This window comes from Gorilla gorilla, chromosome 11 (genome assembly GCF_029281585.2).
Source record: "Gorilla gorilla gorilla isolate KB3781 chromosome 11, NHGRI_mGorGor1-v2.1_pri, whole genome shotgun sequence".
Taxonomy (NCBI): Eukaryota; Metazoa; Chordata; class Mammalia; order Primates; family Hominidae; genus Gorilla; species Gorilla gorilla.
This window is the reverse complement of record NC_073235.2, coordinates 139,015,745-139,036,893: the sequence shown is the minus strand read 5'-3', so window position 1 is coordinate 139,036,893 and position 21,149 is coordinate 139,015,745. Positions and strand designations below refer to the sequence as shown.

Here is a 21,149-nt window from a genome sequence, read left to right as displayed (position 1 = left end):
GGAAGTGCATTTACAACCAGGGCCCTGCCTTTTCCTCTGCAGGTGGCTCGACAGCTCCAGCCCTCCGTGGTGTGGATTGAAGACACAGAAAAAACCTTCTACAAAAAAGTTCCCAACGCAGAAAAGATGGTGAGGACTTTCTCACGCCTTACTTTTGCCTTTTCTTTCCTCCAAAGGAGGCCCTTACCAAGGCCTACCTCTACTTTTTGAGAAGGTCTTGCCTTTTCAAGCAAGGAAGGAAACACTGGGGCTCTCTGTAGTGGTCTCTGTCTGCCCTAACTGTATTTGAAAGGGTTCTGTGGTCTGACTTTATGAGACATAGTTTAGAAGGAAAGAAAGTGTGGAAGAAAGGGGAGAGGGATTTTCCACCCAAACATACGATTCAGAGGTAAGAAACAATTTACAGAACTCTGCTCAATTAAAGCAAACGGCACACATAGGAGTTATTATTAGGATTTCCTATTGTTCATCATAATAAATAGCAAAAGGCCCACAGTTGATGAACAAAGACCCTCAACAGAACTGCTAAGTGCACCGCATTCGGGCCTCCAGGGAGTCCTGTTTCAATTGCTTCCTTCCTTCTTTTCTCTCCTTTCAATGGTCCCCCTCCTCCACCACTTCCCCCCACAAATCACCAGCAAATTTCCCACAAGTTAAAAAAAAAGTGCAGATACACGAGATTGTTATTCCACATCAATTTGCACCAAAGCAAATAGTGGTTAACCGTGAATTTCTGATTAAATTCATAAGGATTTTAATCACTTTCGATCCTTATGTATTATACATCACTTTTCACAGGTAGAGATGATTTGGATAAAGAGTGGAAGCTCAATCTTTTCTTCCCCAAATGAGCCTTGATTGCCCTGTCATTTCAGAAAGTCTTCAGAGAACTCATTTATTATTTAATCTGGGACTCTAGTAGTTCACTCCCTCTGCTGGCGAAGTTGCTGCATTGCAGAAAAACTTGAAAAGGTCCACAAGTAGGTATGCAAAATGGATGGCAGGAATGACCGGGTTCTCCACCAGGTCCCACGTCTAAGAGAAATGCAGGGCAGTGTTTCGTCTCAGGTGTCACACACCTGGAGTTATCAGAAACCTGGCTTATTCATGGGCAGGGGCTACTGCCTCTCCCACCAGACATAAGCCTGGGGAGTGGAAGACACTGGCCTGGAACTCAGGCCAGGAATGAACAGCATTCACACAGCTGGCTGTGTGTCCTTAAACAAGTAACTTAACCTCTCTGAGCCTCCGCTTCCTTTACTATTAAATGAAAGCATTTCAGCCCGCACGGCCTCTGAGTTCATGCAGCCCCCTGCATTCTCCCACAGTGCCCTGGGCTTGCCATCAGTGCTTGCGGCTGCCTGCTCACTGCACATCTGAGTCTGGGAGAGCAAGGGGAACGGGAATGTTCCTCCTGAGAGAGCCAGAGGAGCACTGGGGAAGGAGCGCTGAGAGGGGGCCTTTGAGAGAAAGCTGGAGGCAGGGAATGAAATATACCCTGTAGACACCCTTGCATAAAGGGAGTGGATGTGAGGGGAAGGAGGCCCGCTGAGGAGGGAGCTGAAAGCCGTGAAGAAGCAGCCGAGCCTGCAGAACCCTGCCTTGAATCAGCCCTTGTGCTGCTGACACAGAGCAAACCTCTCAGCACCGTCCCTGATTCCCGCAAACCCTGCCCATGCCTAGCTTTGTCCCTGTAGGAAATGAAGGCCACTGGAGGCATGGTCTTTGTTGTGGACGAATTGGACGTTTTCTCTGTTCACTTCCCATTAGAGGAGTCCGTCGTGTGTTGGGGAGGTCAACTGCACTGAGGACCAGGAGTCACACCCTGGAATAAGTCCTAGGGGACTGCAAGCCAAAGAGCACCCTGGCTTCCTGAGCATCTGCAAGGCCGGCGAGGGGACCTGAGCCACCCCAGACTCAGAGATGCAAGAGGCATGAATGCCATCCTCCACCCCCCACCCCCAGTATTTCCACCCCCAGCTCCAATGCTGCAGCAGGAGAGAAGTGGGGGAGGAAACCATTGCGTGTGTATGCCCAGCTCTACACAGAACTCCAGCTCCACTCGGCCTGCACCGTGCAGTGATGGCATTGCGGGGCCTGCCCCTCAGGGAGCAGGGCTGCAGAGTTCCTTCTGCCTTCCTGCATTTCCAGAGCCATGACTGGGCCAGTCCTGCTGTCCTTCCAAGCCTCCCAGCCTCTGAGACTCTGTGTCTCACCCAAGATCCTCAGCCACCAGGGCCCCAGGTGGCCATGAGCATTGGACGTCCACATTCTGAAGGTGACCAAAAGCCAAGGGCAGCAGAGGCATCCACAGATGAGAGGAGCCCAGGAGGCATCGTAACCTGCTCCTCATTGCATCACTCAGCCACCTAGGGAGCCTAGTCCTTCCTCCCACCTGCCCCGGCCTCCGTCCCAAAGGCTGCCCTGATCCCAAGGGCACAGAGGCACAGAGAAGAACATCCAGGAGGCTGGCACTCCACCAGCTACGGCCGCCATACAGGCAGCAGGGCCGACCTTGCCCTGGGGTTGAGGGACTCCGGGAAATCCCCTTGAAAATCCAGTGACTGAATGCACCCTCCAGCCCCTCTGCCTTTGGGTGAGGCCCCTCCCGCAATAAGAGGCAGGAAGCTCACCCGGGGATTGGGGCATGGCAAAGATCAGTGACGCCACCCGAGCATGGAAGCCAAACTTCCCGGGCGCAGGGACACTGTTGCGGACAGGAAAAGGAGGACCCCGGTGGCAGTGGGGGACATCAATTGAATACCTGCTCTTTCCCAAGCACAATACATATGTCAGGGAAACTCCCGGCAACCCTGAGAGGAAGGCATTGTTTTCCCTGTGACACAAAAGAGAACAAAGGCTCCCAGAAGGCGCACAGCTGCTCTCAGGTCATGCTGAGATTCAGAAACAAGGTTGCCAGAATGGGGCCTTCTCCCCACCACACACAGCACAGGCTGGAAGACATGGGGGGTGGAAACCACCAGCTTCGCCTTCTGCCCATTGGGGCAGCCCTCCTGGTGCACCTAAACCACACCGCATCCCTGCGGCCCTCTGAGCCCTGGGGCCACTCTAAACATCATCCCAAAACCTGCCTTTGGGGCCCTCTTGTCTTAGAACCAAATGGGCCCTACTCCGGAATTCTCTGTCCTCCTGCACACACTCCTGTTCCCCTCACACTGTCCTCAGCAATCTTTGAAAGAACCCCTCACACCTCTAGAATTTCAGCAAAGTCCAAACTCCAAGTACCCCCACTCCAACCCCTGCCACTTTTACAAACACACCCCTGCCCCCTGCAGACGCCTGGACCAGGCCCGTTCCCTTTCTCCTCCTCCTAGGAGAGTAGCGTCTCCTCCCACCTGCGCCTTGAGTGCACTCAGTCAGTTGTTTGTATCTGAGGTGAAGGCGGTAAAGAATGAGGCGCACAGGCTGCTCCTGCATTTTCTGCCCCATTACCCTTTGTTACTTCATCTAGCAAGCGCCTCCCTGACATCACGATAGTGCCTCTGCCAAGGAATTGCTGCTTTCTTGGGGCTGGCTCTGGCGGTTGTTTTGTGGAGCTAACTGCAGAATAGCAAATTGAAATTGCTGCGTGGATGCTAGCCACTAATTTGAAATTGCCCAAAGTAATACAGTTGTGAGGGGCTGGCAGGCCCCGCGGTAGGGGCGGCGGTTTTGGAGGCGGCCAGGTGATCATGGGGTGGTTTGCTGGCATGATGGATGAGTGCACAGGTCTCGTGCATAACGGACGGCTCTGCACTGGAATGGGGGTGGTCTGAGTGTAGGGGAACTACCAGTTGAATGACACACCAATTTCTGTCCCCTGTTCATGGGACTGCACCTCACCATCAGCAAGGATGTCACTCTGGACATTGCCCAGAATCAACGTTTGTCATCCAAATAGGCTGATTCATTTCAAATGTCCCTGCCACTTCAGGACACAAAGGTAGCAGTGTCATCTCCTGCCTCAGAAAGGGCAGGGATCACACTGCCATCACCATGGCAACTGGGTTGCTGAGGATGGGCTGAGACCACGCAGGTGTGTATCTACCCCCATGGATTCTCAGTCTCCAGCCTCACCAGGACCGTCAGATCAGTCCTACTTCCACTGTTCTTTGGGCAGCTCACATGTGCACCCCAAATGCCCAGTCACTCCCACCACCTGCTTTGTTCTTTAAGGCAAGTCTCTTCTCACCACCCTACTCACCCCTCAACCCACCACCATCGGCTTGCTACCCCCACCACTCTATAGAAATTGTTCTCACAAAGTTCTTAGGGCCAGGCATGGTGGCTCACACTTGTAATCCCAGCACTTTGGGAGGCCGAAGCGGGCAGATCACTTAAGGTCAGAAGTTCGAGACTAGCATGGCCAACATGGCAAACCTTGTCTGTATTAAAAATACAAAAATTAGCCGGGCATGGTGGTGCACACCTGTAATCCCAGCTACTCAGGAGGCACAAGAATCACTTGAACCCAGGAGGTGCTGATTGCAATGAGCAGAGATCATGCAACTGCACTGCAGCCTGGATGACACAGTGAGACTCTGTCTCAAAAATAAAAGAAATTGTTCTCACAAAGTTCTTTGACACAAGAAGTGCAAGACTTTTCTGAAAACTACAAAAACGCTGAAAAATTTAAAGGAAGCCTAAATAAATGGAAAGACATTTGTATTCATTGGTTGAAAGACTTAATCTTGTTAAGATGGTAATAATTCCCAAATTGGGCTACATATTCAATGCAATTCCCATGAAATCTCAGCCGGCTTATTTGCAGAAATTGGTAACTGATCCTAAAATTCATCCAGAAATTCAAGAGATCCAGCCAAAACATTCTTCAAAAGAAAAATAAATCTGGGGGACTCACATGTCCCAATTTCATTTTCCAACTTACCACAAAGCTACAACAATCAAGACAGTGTGGTCTTGCCTAAGAAGAGACATAGATCAATGGATCAGAATCAAGAATCCAGTAATAAAGCCTTACATTACAGTTCATTTTGACAAAGGTGCAAAGACAATTCAATTCAGAAAGAATAATCTTTTCAACGAGTAATGCTGGGACTATTGGATTGCTGCCTGCAAAAGAAAGAGTTGGACCCTTACCTCACGCCATATACAAAAATCAACTGATAATGTATCAAAGACCTAAAAATAAGGGCTAAAACTAGAACACTCTTAAAAGAAAATATAGGCATAAATTTTGTGACCTTAGATTAGGCAGTTGTTCCTTAGATATGACACCAAAAGTACAGGCCACAAAAAGAAAATTGCACCTCATCAAAATTAAAAACTTTTTTGCTGCAAAGGACATCCTCAAGAAAGTGAAAAGACAACCCACAGAACAGGAGAAAATGTTTGCAAACCATGTAATATTGAGGGACTTCTATCTATTAATAGAACCTACAAAGAACCCTTACAACTCAATAATAAAAAGACAAATAACCCAACTTTTAAAGTGGGCCAACAATCTAAATACACATTTTTCCAAATAAGATACACAAATGACCAATAAGCACATGAAAAGACGCAGGAACATCATTAGCCGTCAGCCAAATGGGAGCAAAAATGGCCTCGACTGTGCTTGGGAAGTCTCTGCAGAGGCTCTCACCATTGCCCCTGGTGTGCTTCTCCTTCCCCGGCTTCCTCTTTGCTGTCTGCACTGGGGGTGAGGTTCGTTTGCAGCCAGGCTGTTGCCCATGGCAACGTGGTCGGATCTGACTCCCACGGGCTGGAAGTCGTCCTCCCTGGGGTGCTGAACAGCCAGCCTGTCCTCGCTCATTCCTCTCCCTCATTAGTGCTGAGATTATACTAAAATAATTCAGGTTCAAACTATTTCCCAACTGCTTCAGAGAGATAAGTTTCACAGCCTTATGTAACCAGGTATTTTTCAGACATGAGATGCAGGAGCTGGGCACTTCATTGTTCCAGCAATCAGCAAAGGAAGTCTTGTGTCCAGCTTCCAAACAACTTAGGAAAATGGGAGCACCACAGCTCATTACAGGTCTGATGAGCTTCCTTCCGTTTGTAAATCAGCCACCACTTCCCATTCCTAGAGCCAAGGTGCTTCCTTCCTTCCCACCCTCTAAATCTGGACACCAGAGGTTGAGGAAAGGAAACACTGACAATTAAAATCCACTGGGTCATACTGGGAAGCACATTCCGAGACCCATCCCAGGACAAACCTTAAGAAATTGTGTTTGTCAGAGCTTTGCAATCACTTTAACAAAGGATGCTGCAACGCATTCTAAGTAAATTTTCTTTCATTTTTTCATTCTTTTTTTCTATATGTGGACCAATTTTTTTTTCTCTCTCTCTCCCAGAATGAACCTAAACGCCTGAAAAAACACCTTCCCCAAATCCTGAAACTCCTGAAACCAGATGACCGGATTCTGATTGTGGGGACCACACGGCGTCCCTTCGATGCTGAACTCCAATCTTTCTGCAAAGTTTACCAGAAAATTATTTTGGTGCCCAGGCCAGACTATGCTTCCAGATACGGCAAGTACCCCCAGCCCCTTCCCATGCATGGTAGCTGAGGCTGGGCTGTCCACTGTGTGCTTGCCAGGAGGGCGGGCGGCCCTTGGACCCAGTGGGCGCCAGATGAGTTGAGGGGAGCTTGCACCCGGTGGGGTGTGCGCACCTGCACCCGACACAGAGCATGTGCTGCAGATATAAACCACTAGGTCACATTCTGTTCTTAGCATATATCTCTCTACCCAAGACAAAAGGAAACTGCACAAAGATTATGATTTCTGGCCCTGACAGTGACAAAAGCCTTGTGGGTGCTGATTTTTCTTGGGACGGGTAGATTAGGATCACTCACCTTGCACCCATGGTGATGATGTCTTCCTCATAGAGTGTAGTTTCTTTTCACCGGGTTGGGTTTTTTTTTTCTTCCTGTCTCAAAGTCCACTTGCAGAATGATTTACTTAAAATGAACATTAAAATACAACGAGAGCTTACTTTTTCAATTCCTTCTCCTTAAATAGATTCAAAATCCACTTCTTTTGAAACATGTTTTTTAATGGGAATGACACAAAAAAAGAGCCCCTGGGAGGCGAAGCAGTGGAGCGGGGAGGAGCCTGGGTCAGGGCTCTCAGGACGCCTGGCTCAGAATCCTGGCTCTGCTCCTGCATAGCTGGGTGACCCTGACAAGTCGGTCACCTTCTGAGCCTTCATCTTCTCATCTGTGAAGTAGGAGAACGGTTCACGCCACAGGGCTGCTGTGACACTCACGAGGTGTTAGCAGAGCACCTGGCCCCATGTGGCCCCTAGAGAGAAAGGGTGTTGGCGGCAGTGGCAGTGGAGGTAGAGGAAGAGAAGAGGGTGGCGTGGGCTGGGCAGGAGGAGGGAAGGACGGGTGGCGAATGGCAGGGGAAGCTGGGGAGAGTGCTGGCGGCCGTTCTGCTCTCTAGTGCTGTGTGAAAACCTCCCTGAAGGCTCAAACAGCACGTTATTCCACCATGTGCTTCCAAGGGTTCTCTGGGCAGAGCTGGGGCATTCTCCTTAATGTACCTCATGATGTGAGAGTCACATGAAAGTTGAGGCTCCTTCGTCTGGAGACTGGACAGTGTGGATACCCAGGATCGCTCGCGCATGTGACTGGAGTTGCTGCTGGCCGTCGTGGGCACTGAGCGGGGCCTATGTCGACCGGACAGGCTGCACCTGGCCTCAGTGCAGCTTCTCAGACCTGGCAGCTGGGTGCCACGACGGGTTATCTCATGAGCACATGTTTCAAGAAGTTGGAGCAGTAGCTGAAAGGATTCTTGTGACCCAGCCTCACAAGCCACACAGAGGGACCATCACCACCCTCTGTGGTCAAGAGGAAGGCACAGGGCCAGCCCAGATTCGAGGGCGGCCGAGGACACAGGGTGTGAATGCACAGGGGTGGCTCGTGGCGGGGCCACCGTAACACTGCACTGGCGGGGAGCGGTGAGGACTTGGAGGTAAGATGGCGATGGTGCTGTTGGTGTTACAGATGGTGGAGGGGATTGGCGGGAGGTGACAGCATGTGCTAATGGAGACAGAAGGGCTTGCTGGCAATAGGGGTGGAGGCAGTGTGGGGTGACGCTGAGGAGGCGGGAGATAGGGTGACTGTGTTGATGGTGGTGTGGGTGGCTCTGGGGAGGGTGTTGGGAATGGTGGCAAAGGTCACATTTGACACTGGAGATGATGACGGTCAGTGGCAGGAGCAGCAGACGTGCTGGTGCCAGTGGTGGTGGCCGTGGTGGCAGTGGTGGTGGTGGTCAGCATGAATGGTAGTAATATAGTGATTAGGTCAGACTTGGTTTCTGTTCTTCCTTCTCCAATCACGTGAGCACCGCAAAGCAGAGGGCATATACAGTCCTCTCTGGCTGTTCGTAAGTTGCTGCTCCATTTTTTTTGCTAAAAGAACAACCATCTACTCCCTGCATGCTATAAACAGCTAGCTTATTAGCCACTGTGTTTGCAACATGTGCTTATTTCTGTCTTGATAAATTGTGATCCTGGCTTTCTAAATCAATGTTATACACAAAATACAGGAACACTTTAGGCCCAGCTATTTCTGCATCCATCTAGTGCCTTCTTCATCTTTTAGGGCCTCAAAACGTCCCCCATGAACCCTTTGCACCCGGCCAGCATCCAAAGAAGCGAGGGAAGACAGGATGGAGGAGTCACAGAAGATCTTAAGGACTAGACCCAGAAGAGGCCAACATTTCCTCCAGCCAGATCATGTTGGCCAGAATGAGAAACATGGATGAAGGGGGCAGCGCTGTCCAGCCGAGAAAGGAGACAGCGCGAGATGGGCGGGCACCACAGTCTCGCCGCAGCCCACACAGCCAATGCCAGGGGTTCCATGCCCCTGGCCTTAGCAGGACTACCCCTCTCTCCTCTCATGCGTTCTTCTTTTCTTCCTTTTTTGTATGGTATCTATATTTTAAGCTGTGTTAATGGAATAAGGTAGGGTATTATTAATTCAAAGGGGCTGGAGCATTATTCTGGACTCTGGGCAGAATGGTTTCTATTGTTTGACAAAACTATAGGCCCTTTAAAAATGAAGCTATTGATGGATGGTCAGCAATTTTGTTCTTTTGATAAAACACCACACATCGCTTAGGATTCAGATCACGCTGCAGATTCCTACCTGAATCTCCTCACAGCATCGTGATGGGAGAGGAAGGAGAGAAAGCGTCCCTCCACCTGTGGGCAAATGATAAAGCTGCACCAGACACTTCTCTGGGGCCCTGGGTTCTGTCCGCTGAAGCACAGCTCCTCAATATTTCTGTCTTGGGGAGTGATGTGTTCAGGCCGCCATTCTGGCCAACGTCATCGCCCCTCATCCAGCATTTCCTCCAGTGACCTTGAAGTTTTCATAGCCACAGTGGCTGGGACATCTGTCTTACAGAAAGACTGTTCTTATCTTTGCAGCGATCAAAAGTAGTCTCTTCCAGTCCATAAAGCAAGGGCTGCCAATCCGTAACATAGACGGTGGCTTAGTCGTCTCTCCACCCGCAATGAAGCTCAAAGGTGTGCAGCAGTCCCCGCGGCCCCACTCCTCAAATTCCTCCGGGCCACATGGGGACAGACAGTGCTGAAAAGTGAAGGGTGGATTTGTAGAGGAAACACAGCCCTCAGGTTCACCAAACATCATTCAATCTCTCCTTCTTTCCCCCAAACCAAGCTGTCTCTGCAAAGAAAATCCACCCCACAGGCTGATGGATGCCCTGTCTGGTCCCCAGAAATCCCTTCGGGCTTCCTTTTCTCCACATTCCAAGTGCCCTCCTCCTCTTGCCTCTCTCCTTGGGGTCCATTTCACTAATAACCCAATTCATCACAGGCCCACCCAGACCCAGTGTCTGGTCGGATGGGTCCAGGGTCTGTCTTCAGACTTTTCTGCAATTCCAGGCTTCAGAGGGTCAGAAGCTCACCCACATCACATTATTCACCTCTCAGGCTTTTGGAAAACTCCAAATAAAAATGAATGTTCAGAGACTGCATCATCTCAAGTGCCAGCCAAGACAGAATCCGCTGGGAATGTCGACAGCAGATGAAGGGGAGCCAAAGGCCAAATTCTCTTTCATCCAAAGAAGGGAAAGAGAATGTAGATTGGTCTGAAGATGTGAGGAGCCTTTTGCCTCCAAAAGAGGAAAGTAAAATTCAGCACTTGGCCTGGAGAGCCCCTCTGCTGCCCTCAACACTCTGGGGCCCCTAACCTTGGTCTTCACCAACACAGCCATTGCCACACCCCAAGACTGCAATGCATCTGTGCTCCCCACTGCACTTCTGGGCCAGAGACCCCACAGCCTCTGGGGCTCCCATGCTCACTGCCGGCTCCAGTCTCCACCCAGCCCACCACGCTGTGCCTCCCTCCACACCTGACACCACCGTGGGCCCCAGAGCAGCTATTTAAGGGCCAAGAAACCATGAGTGGGTGGTTGTGTAAAAGCAATAGAAGCGATTCTTTGAAAGACCAACAGCTCGAGTTCATCAGCTGCAGGAAGGAAGCCAAGCCTGGTTTTGCATCCCCTTCTCTGGATCTTCAGATGAGCGGGCAGGTGGGCAGGTCCCACCACAGCTGGGACTGTCTCACAGAGCTCTCTTGCTGCAACTCCAGTAAAAATGGTGATCTATGGAGAGTAACCAATGAGTCATGTATTCAGGAATCTTGACCGAAACTCTCCGTGAATACCAAGTATCCTACACTTTAAATGGGCAGCAGCAGGTTTACATGTCCGTCTGGCCCTTGTTGGTCTCACTGCAGGTCTCCAAAGCCTTGATGCCTAATTGTCCACAGCTCGGAGAAACTGGCAGGCCCCACGGTACAGTTCACCCTTTCCCAGTACAGTAACTGTACACCGTTACTAATGAATCTCTACTCATCGAGTGATTACTCCTGCAAGAAGGTTGGATGATTTGGGCAGAAAACTTCCAAGATTATTACTGTTGTGGCTTCACAGAGAAGCCAGGGAGAGAGTTAGTTATTGGTTGCCAGTGAGCACGTGGCCCTCACCCCTTCCCAGTGATGGTTCCCTTTTGCACCACAGCAGGAATTTTGCTCATGCGTGCCCAGAACCAAGTCCGCAAGCATGAAACCCAGCCTGGGATGTCAACTTCAGCTTTTGGGGCCTTACCTGTGACTCTCCCATAAATCATGTTCCCTTCTCAGCTTCCAGAGTCGCCACTCAGACCCGGTGGTACTTTGTTTAGATGTTATAAATTTGGACGGAAGACACATTGGATCTCAAGTGAAGATGTGGGCTAGTTGTTGTTGTTGTGATGATCATTTTTACCATGGGTTATGTTTTCTGATCTCTAACTCTGCAACAGTTATATTTAGACAAGGATAATCTTCACCGGCTGCCATCAATTGCTACACAAACAGGCTTTGAAACACTCTGTAGCCTATTTTGTGTTGTCTTTTGTAATTGATGTTTTAATGAGGGTTAGGAAACTTCAGTGCAATATGGAATGAAGAACAATCATTGTTATTGTAATAACAACAGTAACATAGCCACAGAAAGTCAAGTCCCCACCAAGTGCTGGGCTGCTGCACTTCCAAGCGCTTTACAAACATTTTTGGGCTTGTTTTTCACAGCAGCACTGAGAAGTCAATCCTTCTATGCCTGTTTTACAGATAAGACTAGTTTGGGGCTCAAGCTCAAAGAAACCCACCAAGGAAGGAGCAGAGTAGATCAGGGATTTCATGATCCTTTAGGCCAGTTTGGGGTCCCTGTGGCCCTCCTTGGTTTCACTGCAGATCTCCAAACCCTGGATGCCTATGCATCCACAGCTCAGAGAAATTGGCAGGCCCCAAGGTACAGTTCACCCTTTCCCAGCAGCTCAGCTCACCCACAGGGCCAAGGACCCCCCAAAAGAGGACAGTGGGAGTGAACTGCTGCAATAGCTCGTGGCCCAAAAGCCAGATTCTCCAGCTTGCTTCATAGTTACATTATAGGCCATTTTATTCCTTTATAGTAAGTAGATCTTTTCATTTTATCAGCCATTTTTGGATCAGCATACTTGTATGATGTAGTCATTTAAAGTCAAAATGGTTTAGAAATATTTGACCAGATTATCCCAGTGCTGAGACTGACAGATGCTCTTGTAAACACCCTTCACCCTTCTCCACCGTCTCGATATAATTAAATAAGTTACAGCAAGTTTCCTTTACTTCCCTTGTGCTCCCTTTACAGAATAGAGGTAATTCTCCAAATACAGAATGATTTTAAGGATTGTACAGGAGTTCATTCCATCTCTAAAGTTAAGCATCCAGAATTATTTCATAGTTCATTTTCACAGCATCCCTGTGTTCAGATTGAAATATCTCATTCACTCCAGGTCCCACGAACCAGAGAACACCCAGGACTCATCTGAAGGACTCTAGTCAACCAGTGCATGTTTACAGTTGCTGAGGGGGAAAGAATAAGGGTCAAATTGCTCTATTTAATAAAATGTGTAATACAGTGTCTTCCACTGAAAGGGAACTGACCCTGGCAGTAGCTGATGAAAACTGGAATCTGCATTCTGATTCCAGATGTAAAAATAATGTGAGAAATTAACTTTATATCTAAAAAAAAAAGTTAAACTACTTATCCAAATTACTTGGGAAATACAATATTCTGATGAGAAGAGATGCCATTATACACCTTCTGAAAATTTCCAGTGTTGAAAGATTGTCAACATCTTTACAGGTACCACATTAAAACTATACTGACGGTGGTTTTGTGTTTCTCCTTGTTAATTTGCAGGGCACTTGTGGATCTATAGACCTCAGGGTCATTGATATGTATGGCTTATGGTTGAAAATTCTCTAGAGGAAAGCATTTAGTTACTTGGCTTCGGTTCATTTGAGTTACAAATAAGCTAGAGTAGACTTCTGTGTATTCCTTTCTTGATGAGATGCAACTTTCAACCGAGAGGGAAACTGGCACTGATTTCTCTGTGGTAACCCTTGTTCTCTGTGTCTTTTCTGGATACAACAGTTCTGTGGAAGCAAATCATTGAACGCAATGGAGGAGTCCTCACCAGTGCCTTGAATGTCAGCTGCCTGGCGAAGGTCACTGACGGCTTCACCCAAGGACATATAATCAAAGTGGTTAAAGACGTGCTCACAGATCAGAGAATCCGGCGGCAAATTCATAAACCTCTCACTGCAGTTGAGTTTATTACGGCGATAACCAGCATGAATCCAGTGTACAAAGAGGAAGAAGAGAGCTTTAAGGTAAATGAACACCCTGATGACCAAGTCTTAGCAGCAGACACTCCTCATGCTGCCTCCTCCCTCTGCAGTTCCGTGGGTTTCGTGAATTGGAACTCGGCCATATACAGTGAAATTTGGAAACCTGAAATTTTGGATGACAAAATCTTTGGGGTTTTGGCAGTAAAGCATGTATCTTCCAAATTTTAGGAAAACCATGGTGTGTGGCCTTATATATTAACAGCCCAATTGCAGAATTGAGTAGCAGCTTCAACACCATTGGATTCACATAGACACATATACTTATTTTGATTTTTACTTCATATTTGGTATTATGGAATAAGTTTTGCATAGAGAAATCATTCCCCAAATAGTATAGTTCAAGCCAATGCTGTTTGGGGCCCACAACTGTCATGGAACACTTTGTTTTTCAGTTTCAGTTCATTTGCGATAGGAAGCCACAAGATAACTCATCAAAATTTAGTTTTCCAATGTTTGAATACATTCTGACCTATTCACAGAACTTTTTGGATCTGAAGGAAACTTTGAGAATTATCTCTCCCAACACCCTCTCTTATAGGAGTGCCCAGGCCAGCAGGCACTCCTCAAACTCTGCCTGCTCTCCTTTAAGCAAAAATAAATACAGTGGTGTTGTCTTTCTGAAGGAAGTTTCCCTGACCAACGCCAAAGGTAAGAGATTATATGCATGCAACTGAAGACCACCACAATATTGGCTGTGCAGTCACCAGAAGGGGCACTGAAATTCTCATCCAAGCCTATCTCTGGGACCCTGCTTAACATCAGGAAAATTTCCCTCTGCAACACATCACTTTTCCATCAAATCTAAAACTATGATTCCTTCCTGGTTTGCCCCTAATTCTTCAGTGAAGCATTAGAAAGGTGAAAAATAGTCATAATAATGATTTCAGAAGTAATGGTCTGGCACAGGAGTTGGCAATCTTTTTCCATAAAGGTCCAGATAGTAAATATTTTAGGCTTTGAGAGCCACGCAGTCTCTATCACAGGTGTTCAGTTGTGCATCATAGTACAAAAGCACCTATACACAATACAGAAATAAATGCGTATGGCTGGGTTCCAATAAAACTTTATTTGCAAAAACAGACAACAGGCCAAATTTGGCCCATCAGCCATATTTTGCTGACCCCTGCTCTGGCAAGGCTGAAAAAAAAATGTAACCCTAGCTGAGTGTTTACCAAGCATTTGAATTATTAGTAATATTCTCGTTAACTGTTTAAACCTGTTCATAATTGCTGATATTATCCTCTTCAAATGATACATCATATTCTTTTCGAAATTCCCAATTTTTTCTCCTTTCTAAAATATTAACTTTCCCCCTTATTTTGAGGAGTTAGATGATAGGGTGTGGAAGCCTGTCCTTTCTCGTGGCTGCGCCTTTAACTTTCCGAAGTAATCTCTAGAAGTTTTTCTATCTATAGGTGCTTGAGGTCTGATCACACTATTCAAGAAAAGGAATTACTACCCTTTTATGACCCGGGATGAGAATGCATATGCTTCACACATCCATTCTTGGTGTATTTGTTTGCTCTATTCATTTTCAAAAGAAACTGCATCATTTTGCCATCATTACCCTTTCCACCCAATCCCTTTGTGCCTCCATTACAGCAACAGTGTTTGGCCCTGTGCCTGGCCCCAAGTAGCTGTCTAATAAATTTGTTTAGGGACACATTCATTAAACACATGGATAGATGGAATGACACCCTCACACTCTCCTGAATAATGTGATACCATTGCTATGGTTCCTTCTAATGAGGCAAACCCTGAGAAATTTCACCTAATTGTGCTTCCGACAACGTTATCTCAGATGAAGACCTTGCAGATTCTCCAAACACGTTCTACCCTGCTCCACAGACATGATGGAGAGAATATGTATGATAACGATGATAGTAAGTCTAATAATGTTAGCTAATACGTATTGACTGCTTATGATGTGCCAGCCACTGTACTGACTCATTTAGACTCGTAACCCCCTGTTTTGCACATGAGGAAACTGAGATATGGACAGGCATGGTAAGCCGGATAATGGCCCCTCAAGGACGTCTACATCCTCATCCCTGGAACCTGAAAATAAGTGAGGTTACACGGCACAGGGGGATTAAGGCTGCCGATGGAGTAAGCCTGCTAGTCAGCTGACCTGAAGATAGATTATCCTGAATTATCCTGGTGAGTCCAATGTAATCATGAAAAGCCGAAGAGGGAGTTGGAAGAGAAAACCAGAGAGAGCAGTCTGAGAAGGGCACGTTGGTACTCCAGGTAGCCCAGCATTGCTATCCAAAGGTGGAGCAGGGGCCACAAGCCAGAAAAGCAGGTGATTTCTGAGAGCTGCAAAAGGCAAGGGGAAGATTCTCACCTGGAGGCTCCAGAAAGGGACACAGCACTGCAGACACCTTGATTGTCACCCAGTGAGGCCCGTTCCAGGTTTCTGACCTACAGCCCTGTGAAATCATAAATGTGTGGCTTAAAGCCACCATGTTTCCAGAAATTTGCCACAGCAGCAATAAAATAAACAATACAAGAGGCAAGTAACAACTAGAAAGTAGCAGAGCTGAAATTCATACCTTTCCCCAAAGCGAACTTCATTAACTATATTCTGTACGGGGTCTCGATAAATTAGGAGCTCATCGCCTTAAGTACATGGCCACCTCACCTTACATTAAAAACAGAGCCAAGGCTGAAAGAAGGAAGAGGGAATCCCCCAGTGCCACTAACAGAGAGGTACATCTCAAAGACAGGAACAACTATATGAGCTAATACATGGGTGGCCTAGGGGTGTATAAGATCCAAACAGAAAGGCAAGGAGAGGCCCATGAGAGACAGAATGCTGGAACTGCACAAAGTTGGAACACTTTATAGGTTGCCATGGGGAAGCATCAAGGAACTTGTGATCTTCTCAGGGATCTAGGTGGGGAATAAAAGTGGCCCACAAGAAATCAAAATCCAAGCCTACACCATGCACGTCAAATTTCCAAATCTGTACTACCTCCATGGTCCCAGAATCTCGAGTTGAAATATTAATATAATTTTTTAAATGATATGGTATCATTAAAACCCCTGAAGTCACATCAAAAGCAAAATTAAAAACCACTCTGTATGGAAATTTAGCCAAGTCAGGGTACACAGGATTCCTACAGGAAATACCAGCCTTGCTAAAGATGAGTTCATAATAAAAAATTATGAGCCACAAGCAATAATCTACCCCAAGGAGAGTCAGCAAATGCAAATAACAGAATAGCACTACCAAGAACCTGAGATAAAAGGACATTCTGAAAGAGACTACAAAATAAGCATGTTTAAATTAAAGACCAGAAACATTAGGGGGGAAAAACAGGCAAATTTGAAAAAGAACCAAATAGAACTTTTGATAGTGAAAAAAATATATAGTCATTAAAATTAAAAATTCAGTGAATCAAGGTGGGCAGATCACCTGAGGTCGGAAGTTTGAGACCAGCCTGACCAACATGGAGAAACTCCATCTCTACTAAAAATACAAAATTAGCTGGATGTGGTGGCACATGCCTGTAATCCCAGCTACTCCGGAGGCTGAGGCAGGAGAATTGCTTGAGCCCAGGAGGCGGAGGTTGCAGTGAGCCAAGATCATGCCATTGCACTCCAGCCTGGGCAATGAGCAAAACTCCATCTCAAAAAATAAATAAATAAATAACTCAGTGAATAAATTGTCTGTGGACTGGACAAAACTAAAGAGAAAACAAAAGAACTGAAAAAGGGAGCAAAGAAAATTGCCTAGAATGCAGCATAGAGAAAAATAAAGGATAGAAATCAAAGAGAGTTTAAGAGTTGGCTGAACACGGTGGCTCATGCCTGTAAGCCCAGCACTTTGGGAGGCCAAGGCAGGCAGATCGCTTGAAGTCAGGAGTTCGAGACCAGCCTGACCAACATGGCAAAACCCTGTCTCTACTAAAAATACAAAAATTAGCCAGGTATGGTGGTGCACGTGTGTAGTCCCAGGCTGAGGCAGGAGAATCCTTGAACCTGGGAGATAGAGGTCACAGTGAGCCAAGATCGTGCCACTGCACTCTGGCCTGGGTGACAGAACAAGACTCTGTCTCAAAAACAAAAACAAAAAGAACAGTTTGTGAAAGATAAAATGATAATACCTGCTTCTTTTATGACTGGATGTTTGATATCCCTAATATCACCAGGGAGCATTAAGGGAAGCATCAATCAAAAACATCATTATAAGACCTGGTTCTGTATTTGAGTTTAGAGGATCTTATAGAAGCAGCTGTAGAACTGCTATGGAGGAAAGAATAAGGAGAGAGAGACAGAGCCCAAAACAAAACTTCCCACTCAAAATGAATCTTGGCCAGGCATGGTGGCTCACACCTGTAATCCCAACACTTTGGGAGGCCAAGGCAGGTGGATCACTTGAGGTCAGGAGTTCGAGACCAGCCTGAACAACATGGCAAAACCCCGCCTCTACTAAAAATACAAAAATTAGCCAGGTGTGGTGATGTGTGCCTGAGCAAGACTCCATCTCACACACACACACACACACACACACACACACAAAACAAATCTGAAAATCAAAATTCCAAAACATTTTAGGAAATCTAGTGCTAAATACAATCTGACAAAATGTTTAAATTAATATAATTAAGATGTTCAAAAAATAAATGAGAGCATGACTTCCATTAGAAATGTACAGAACATTTTGGAAAAAAATGAAATGAGAAGAGATAATTATGAAAAAATATTACAAAAAGAAAGCTTAGAGAGTCAGAAGCTAAGGTCTGAATTGCAAAGAAAAAGAAAGAAAGCTTAGAAATTAAAAATATGGTAATCAGTATAAAATGGCAAAGGAAATGAAAGAGGTATGAACTCTAAACTAAACATGGTCAAAGAGCAATCTGTGGACGGGAAGATGGTCCTGGGGAGTACCCCCCAATAGTCAGCACAAAAAAACAAGAAGGTAAAATCCATAAAAATACAAAGATCCATCAAAGGTGGGTTGAAGACACGGACCTTCATTAATGGAAGTTCTAGAACACAATAAGAACACAATAAGTTCTAGAACACAAAAAGAATACAGTAAGTATCAGAGGAACAATTGTTTAAAGATATTATTACTGAGAATTTTCCTGAATTAAAGATGGATTAAAAATCAATTCCAAGTAAAATAATTTATTAACTAATAAACTCCTAGTAATCAGCAGAACAAATCAAATAAATCTATACCTAGATATATTGTTGGGAACTTAAGAACAAGATTAAAAGCCAGGCTTAAAACCTACCAGATTACCTACAAAGAAACAATTGGGAAATCAGACATCTCTTTAACAACCATAGGTGCCAGAAGATAGTGAAATAATATCTACAAAGTACTAAGGAAAAACAACTATCTGCCTAATATTTGTATCCAGCTAAACTGGCATACAAGAGACAGGAGAAAAGAGACATTTTAAGACATATGAAGCCGCGCACCGTGGCTCACATCTGTAATCCCTACACTTGGGGAGGCTGAGACCGGCAGATCACTTGAGGTCAGCAGTTCAGGACCAGCCTGGCCAACATGGTGAAACCCCGTCTCTACTAAAAATACAAAAATTAGCTGGGTGTGGTGGCGCATGCCTGTAATCCCAGCTACTCCGGAGGCTGAGGCAGGGGAATTGCTTGAATCCAGGAGGTAGAGGTTGCAGTGAGCTGAGATCACACCACTGCACTCCAGCCTCGGCTACAGAGTGAGACTCAGTCTCAAAAAAAGAAAAAAAAAAAAAAAGACATACAAAGACTGAGAGAGTTTCCCACTTACAGAACTTCAGAGAGCAATTTAGCAATATCAAGTAAAATTGAAGATGTTCAAACCCTACAACCCCAGGAGTTCTATTTCTAAATGTGTGCCCTAAAGAGGTTCTCTCACATAGATACAAGGAGATGTGTAAAAATTGTGAACTTCAGCATTCTTCATAATAACCAAAAATTCAAATGTCATATATCCATTAATAGGAGAATTGATAAATAACATGTAATATAATCCTGCAATGAAATATTGCTACTATAAAGTTTATAAACCCAAATGTCTCTTAGGTTTCAAATAAAATGCAGAGGTTGAGAAAAAATGCCATTGTGGGGCCAGTTACAATCACTAAGTTCTTGGTTAGTATTTGGGCTCCATTATTTCTACCGTGGTTTCAACAGCAACTCCCCCAGAGTAGCTGAATGGCCGCCCATTGTTCACTGAACATGGCCACATATGAACCATGAGCACCCTTCACGTTACCAAGAAAACCCAACCCCGGAAAAACAGGCAACTTTGTTGGGAAGGATGGCTGGTTAGGTTTAGCCTGAGATTCTCTGAAATTGTTAACTCCCTGAGTTAACAAATCATGCAGAAATACAGGTTGAAGTTTCAAATCATGCAGAAAAACAGTCTGGAAAACCCACTGAGAAAGAGCTTGTGTTAAGCATACCTTAAATGCCCAAAGTACAATGGCTGCTTGCCCCTTCCTGCTTAGCAGGCTTTTCTTTATTTTTAAGAGTACTGCGGTGAATTGGTGTCATTCTGACCTTTTCTGAAACTTCTGTTGTATTTCAGAACTGGTATGCCAAAACTCCTCTGGGTAAAAAACGTGCCTTGGCGATAACAGGAGGCAGCACAGAAAAGGCAAAGGACAAAGGGAAAAGGAAATAAAAGAAAGAGAAAAAGGCAAAAAAGAAAAAGTAATGCCTTTCTGAAGAACCATGCTTGAGTCTCTCTGGGATGGAGAGGACCCCAACTCACCAAAGAAAAGATTCACCATTGCCCGCCTGAAGAAGCCCTCAGGGGAAGGAACTTAGCAGTGTGCAGGTGAGCTGATGCCGCAAACCCGCTAACCACTGCGTGTGCTGTTATGCCTTTCCCAGGCTGGACACCTAGCTGGGTGTTCACCATAACTTTCCACAGCTTTAATCCACGCCAAGTTTGTATATAACTGAAATTCACTCTTGACACCCTCCACAGTCTTTCCAAGTTGGACTCTTCCTCTCATCAGTACTAGTTGTCAAATTTAAAATGTGACAGTTAAAGAATATTCTAGTTTGACAATTAGTAAGCAATGAGTATATCATCAGTACACTAGCTTTTTATTAATCCATGTACACTGTATAGTATCTTGCATCTATTTTAATAAATTAATTCTTTGCTCTAGTAATAGATTTTATATAATGAAATAAAGCTGTTGTCCTTGAACTGACTCGGTAATTTGGTTGCTGGAGCGAAAACAGGATCTTACAAATGAACTATTTCAGCATCCTAATTTTGAAGCTGAGATAGCTGGAGTCCAGGTCCCACTGCTAATATTGGAGCCTGGACATCATCCACCCTGCCTAGTCCTCGCTGGAAGGACTGAAAAATTATCAGGCCAATGACTGGATGAAAACTATGGCATAAAAATGGGGTAAATGCAGAGAAGAGAAAGCTGACGTGAAGAAACAACACAGGGTACATAAGAAAAAGATTAAAGAGTAGGGAAAGCTCAAAAGAGAAATTTAAATTGTGTAAGGATGTGAAAGGTTATTGGTGGAAGATAGCAAGTAACCCACTTCTAAATTGTGGTAAGAACACAGTCAGAGGAAGTAGACTTCAATTGAGATGGGATGAATTTAACTTGAATTTTAAGAATACCCTGTCTGACAGTTTGGGTTTAGACCACAGAAATTCATAAAATCTCACACTGCATAGACCAGGTCAGGCATCCAGGTTTTACCAGGATTCCCAGTGGCTTGGATCATCAATGGCCAAGAAGGTTTGTGGTTCCCAGGTGTCTTCTGGCCACCAGCACACCCCCCAGCCTGTGTCTGTACACAGCAGACTGATACAAATTGGGACAGACAGAGACAGTCACAGGCCGATGTGCCCTGGACAGTTCCGCACTCCCCACGAAGTCATCCTCCTCCTGAGTGTCCCCTCAAACAAACTACTAGCTTCAGGGTGCCCTGC

The 21,149-nt window shown here is 45.9% G+C and overlaps 1 protein-coding gene across 4 annotated transcripts in view; it reads left to right on the top strand.

Moving 5' to 3' along the window:
• Positions 1-20,399, top strand: part of IQCA1 (IQ motif containing with AAA domain 1) — a 180,046-nt gene extending 159,647 nt beyond the window's left edge. For 2 of the 4 annotated variants that reach the window (XM_055380635.1, XM_055380634.1), the window contains exons 16-19: positions 43-129; positions 6,318-6,495; positions 12,960-13,198; positions 19,767-20,399. In XM_055380635.1, the coding sequence (XP_055236610.1) occupies positions 43-129; positions 6,318-6,495; positions 12,960-13,198; positions 19,767-19,862 (600 nt within the window). In that variant the 3' untranslated portion in view covers positions 19,863-20,399. Of the gene's footprint in view, positions 1-42; positions 130-6,317; positions 7,944-8,575; positions 13,199-19,766 lie in introns of those variants that run through there. The other 2 variants (XR_010129730.1, XR_010129729.1) reach the window with 1 other exon arrangement.
• The last annotated feature ends 750 nt before the right edge of the window (positions 20,400-21,149 follow it).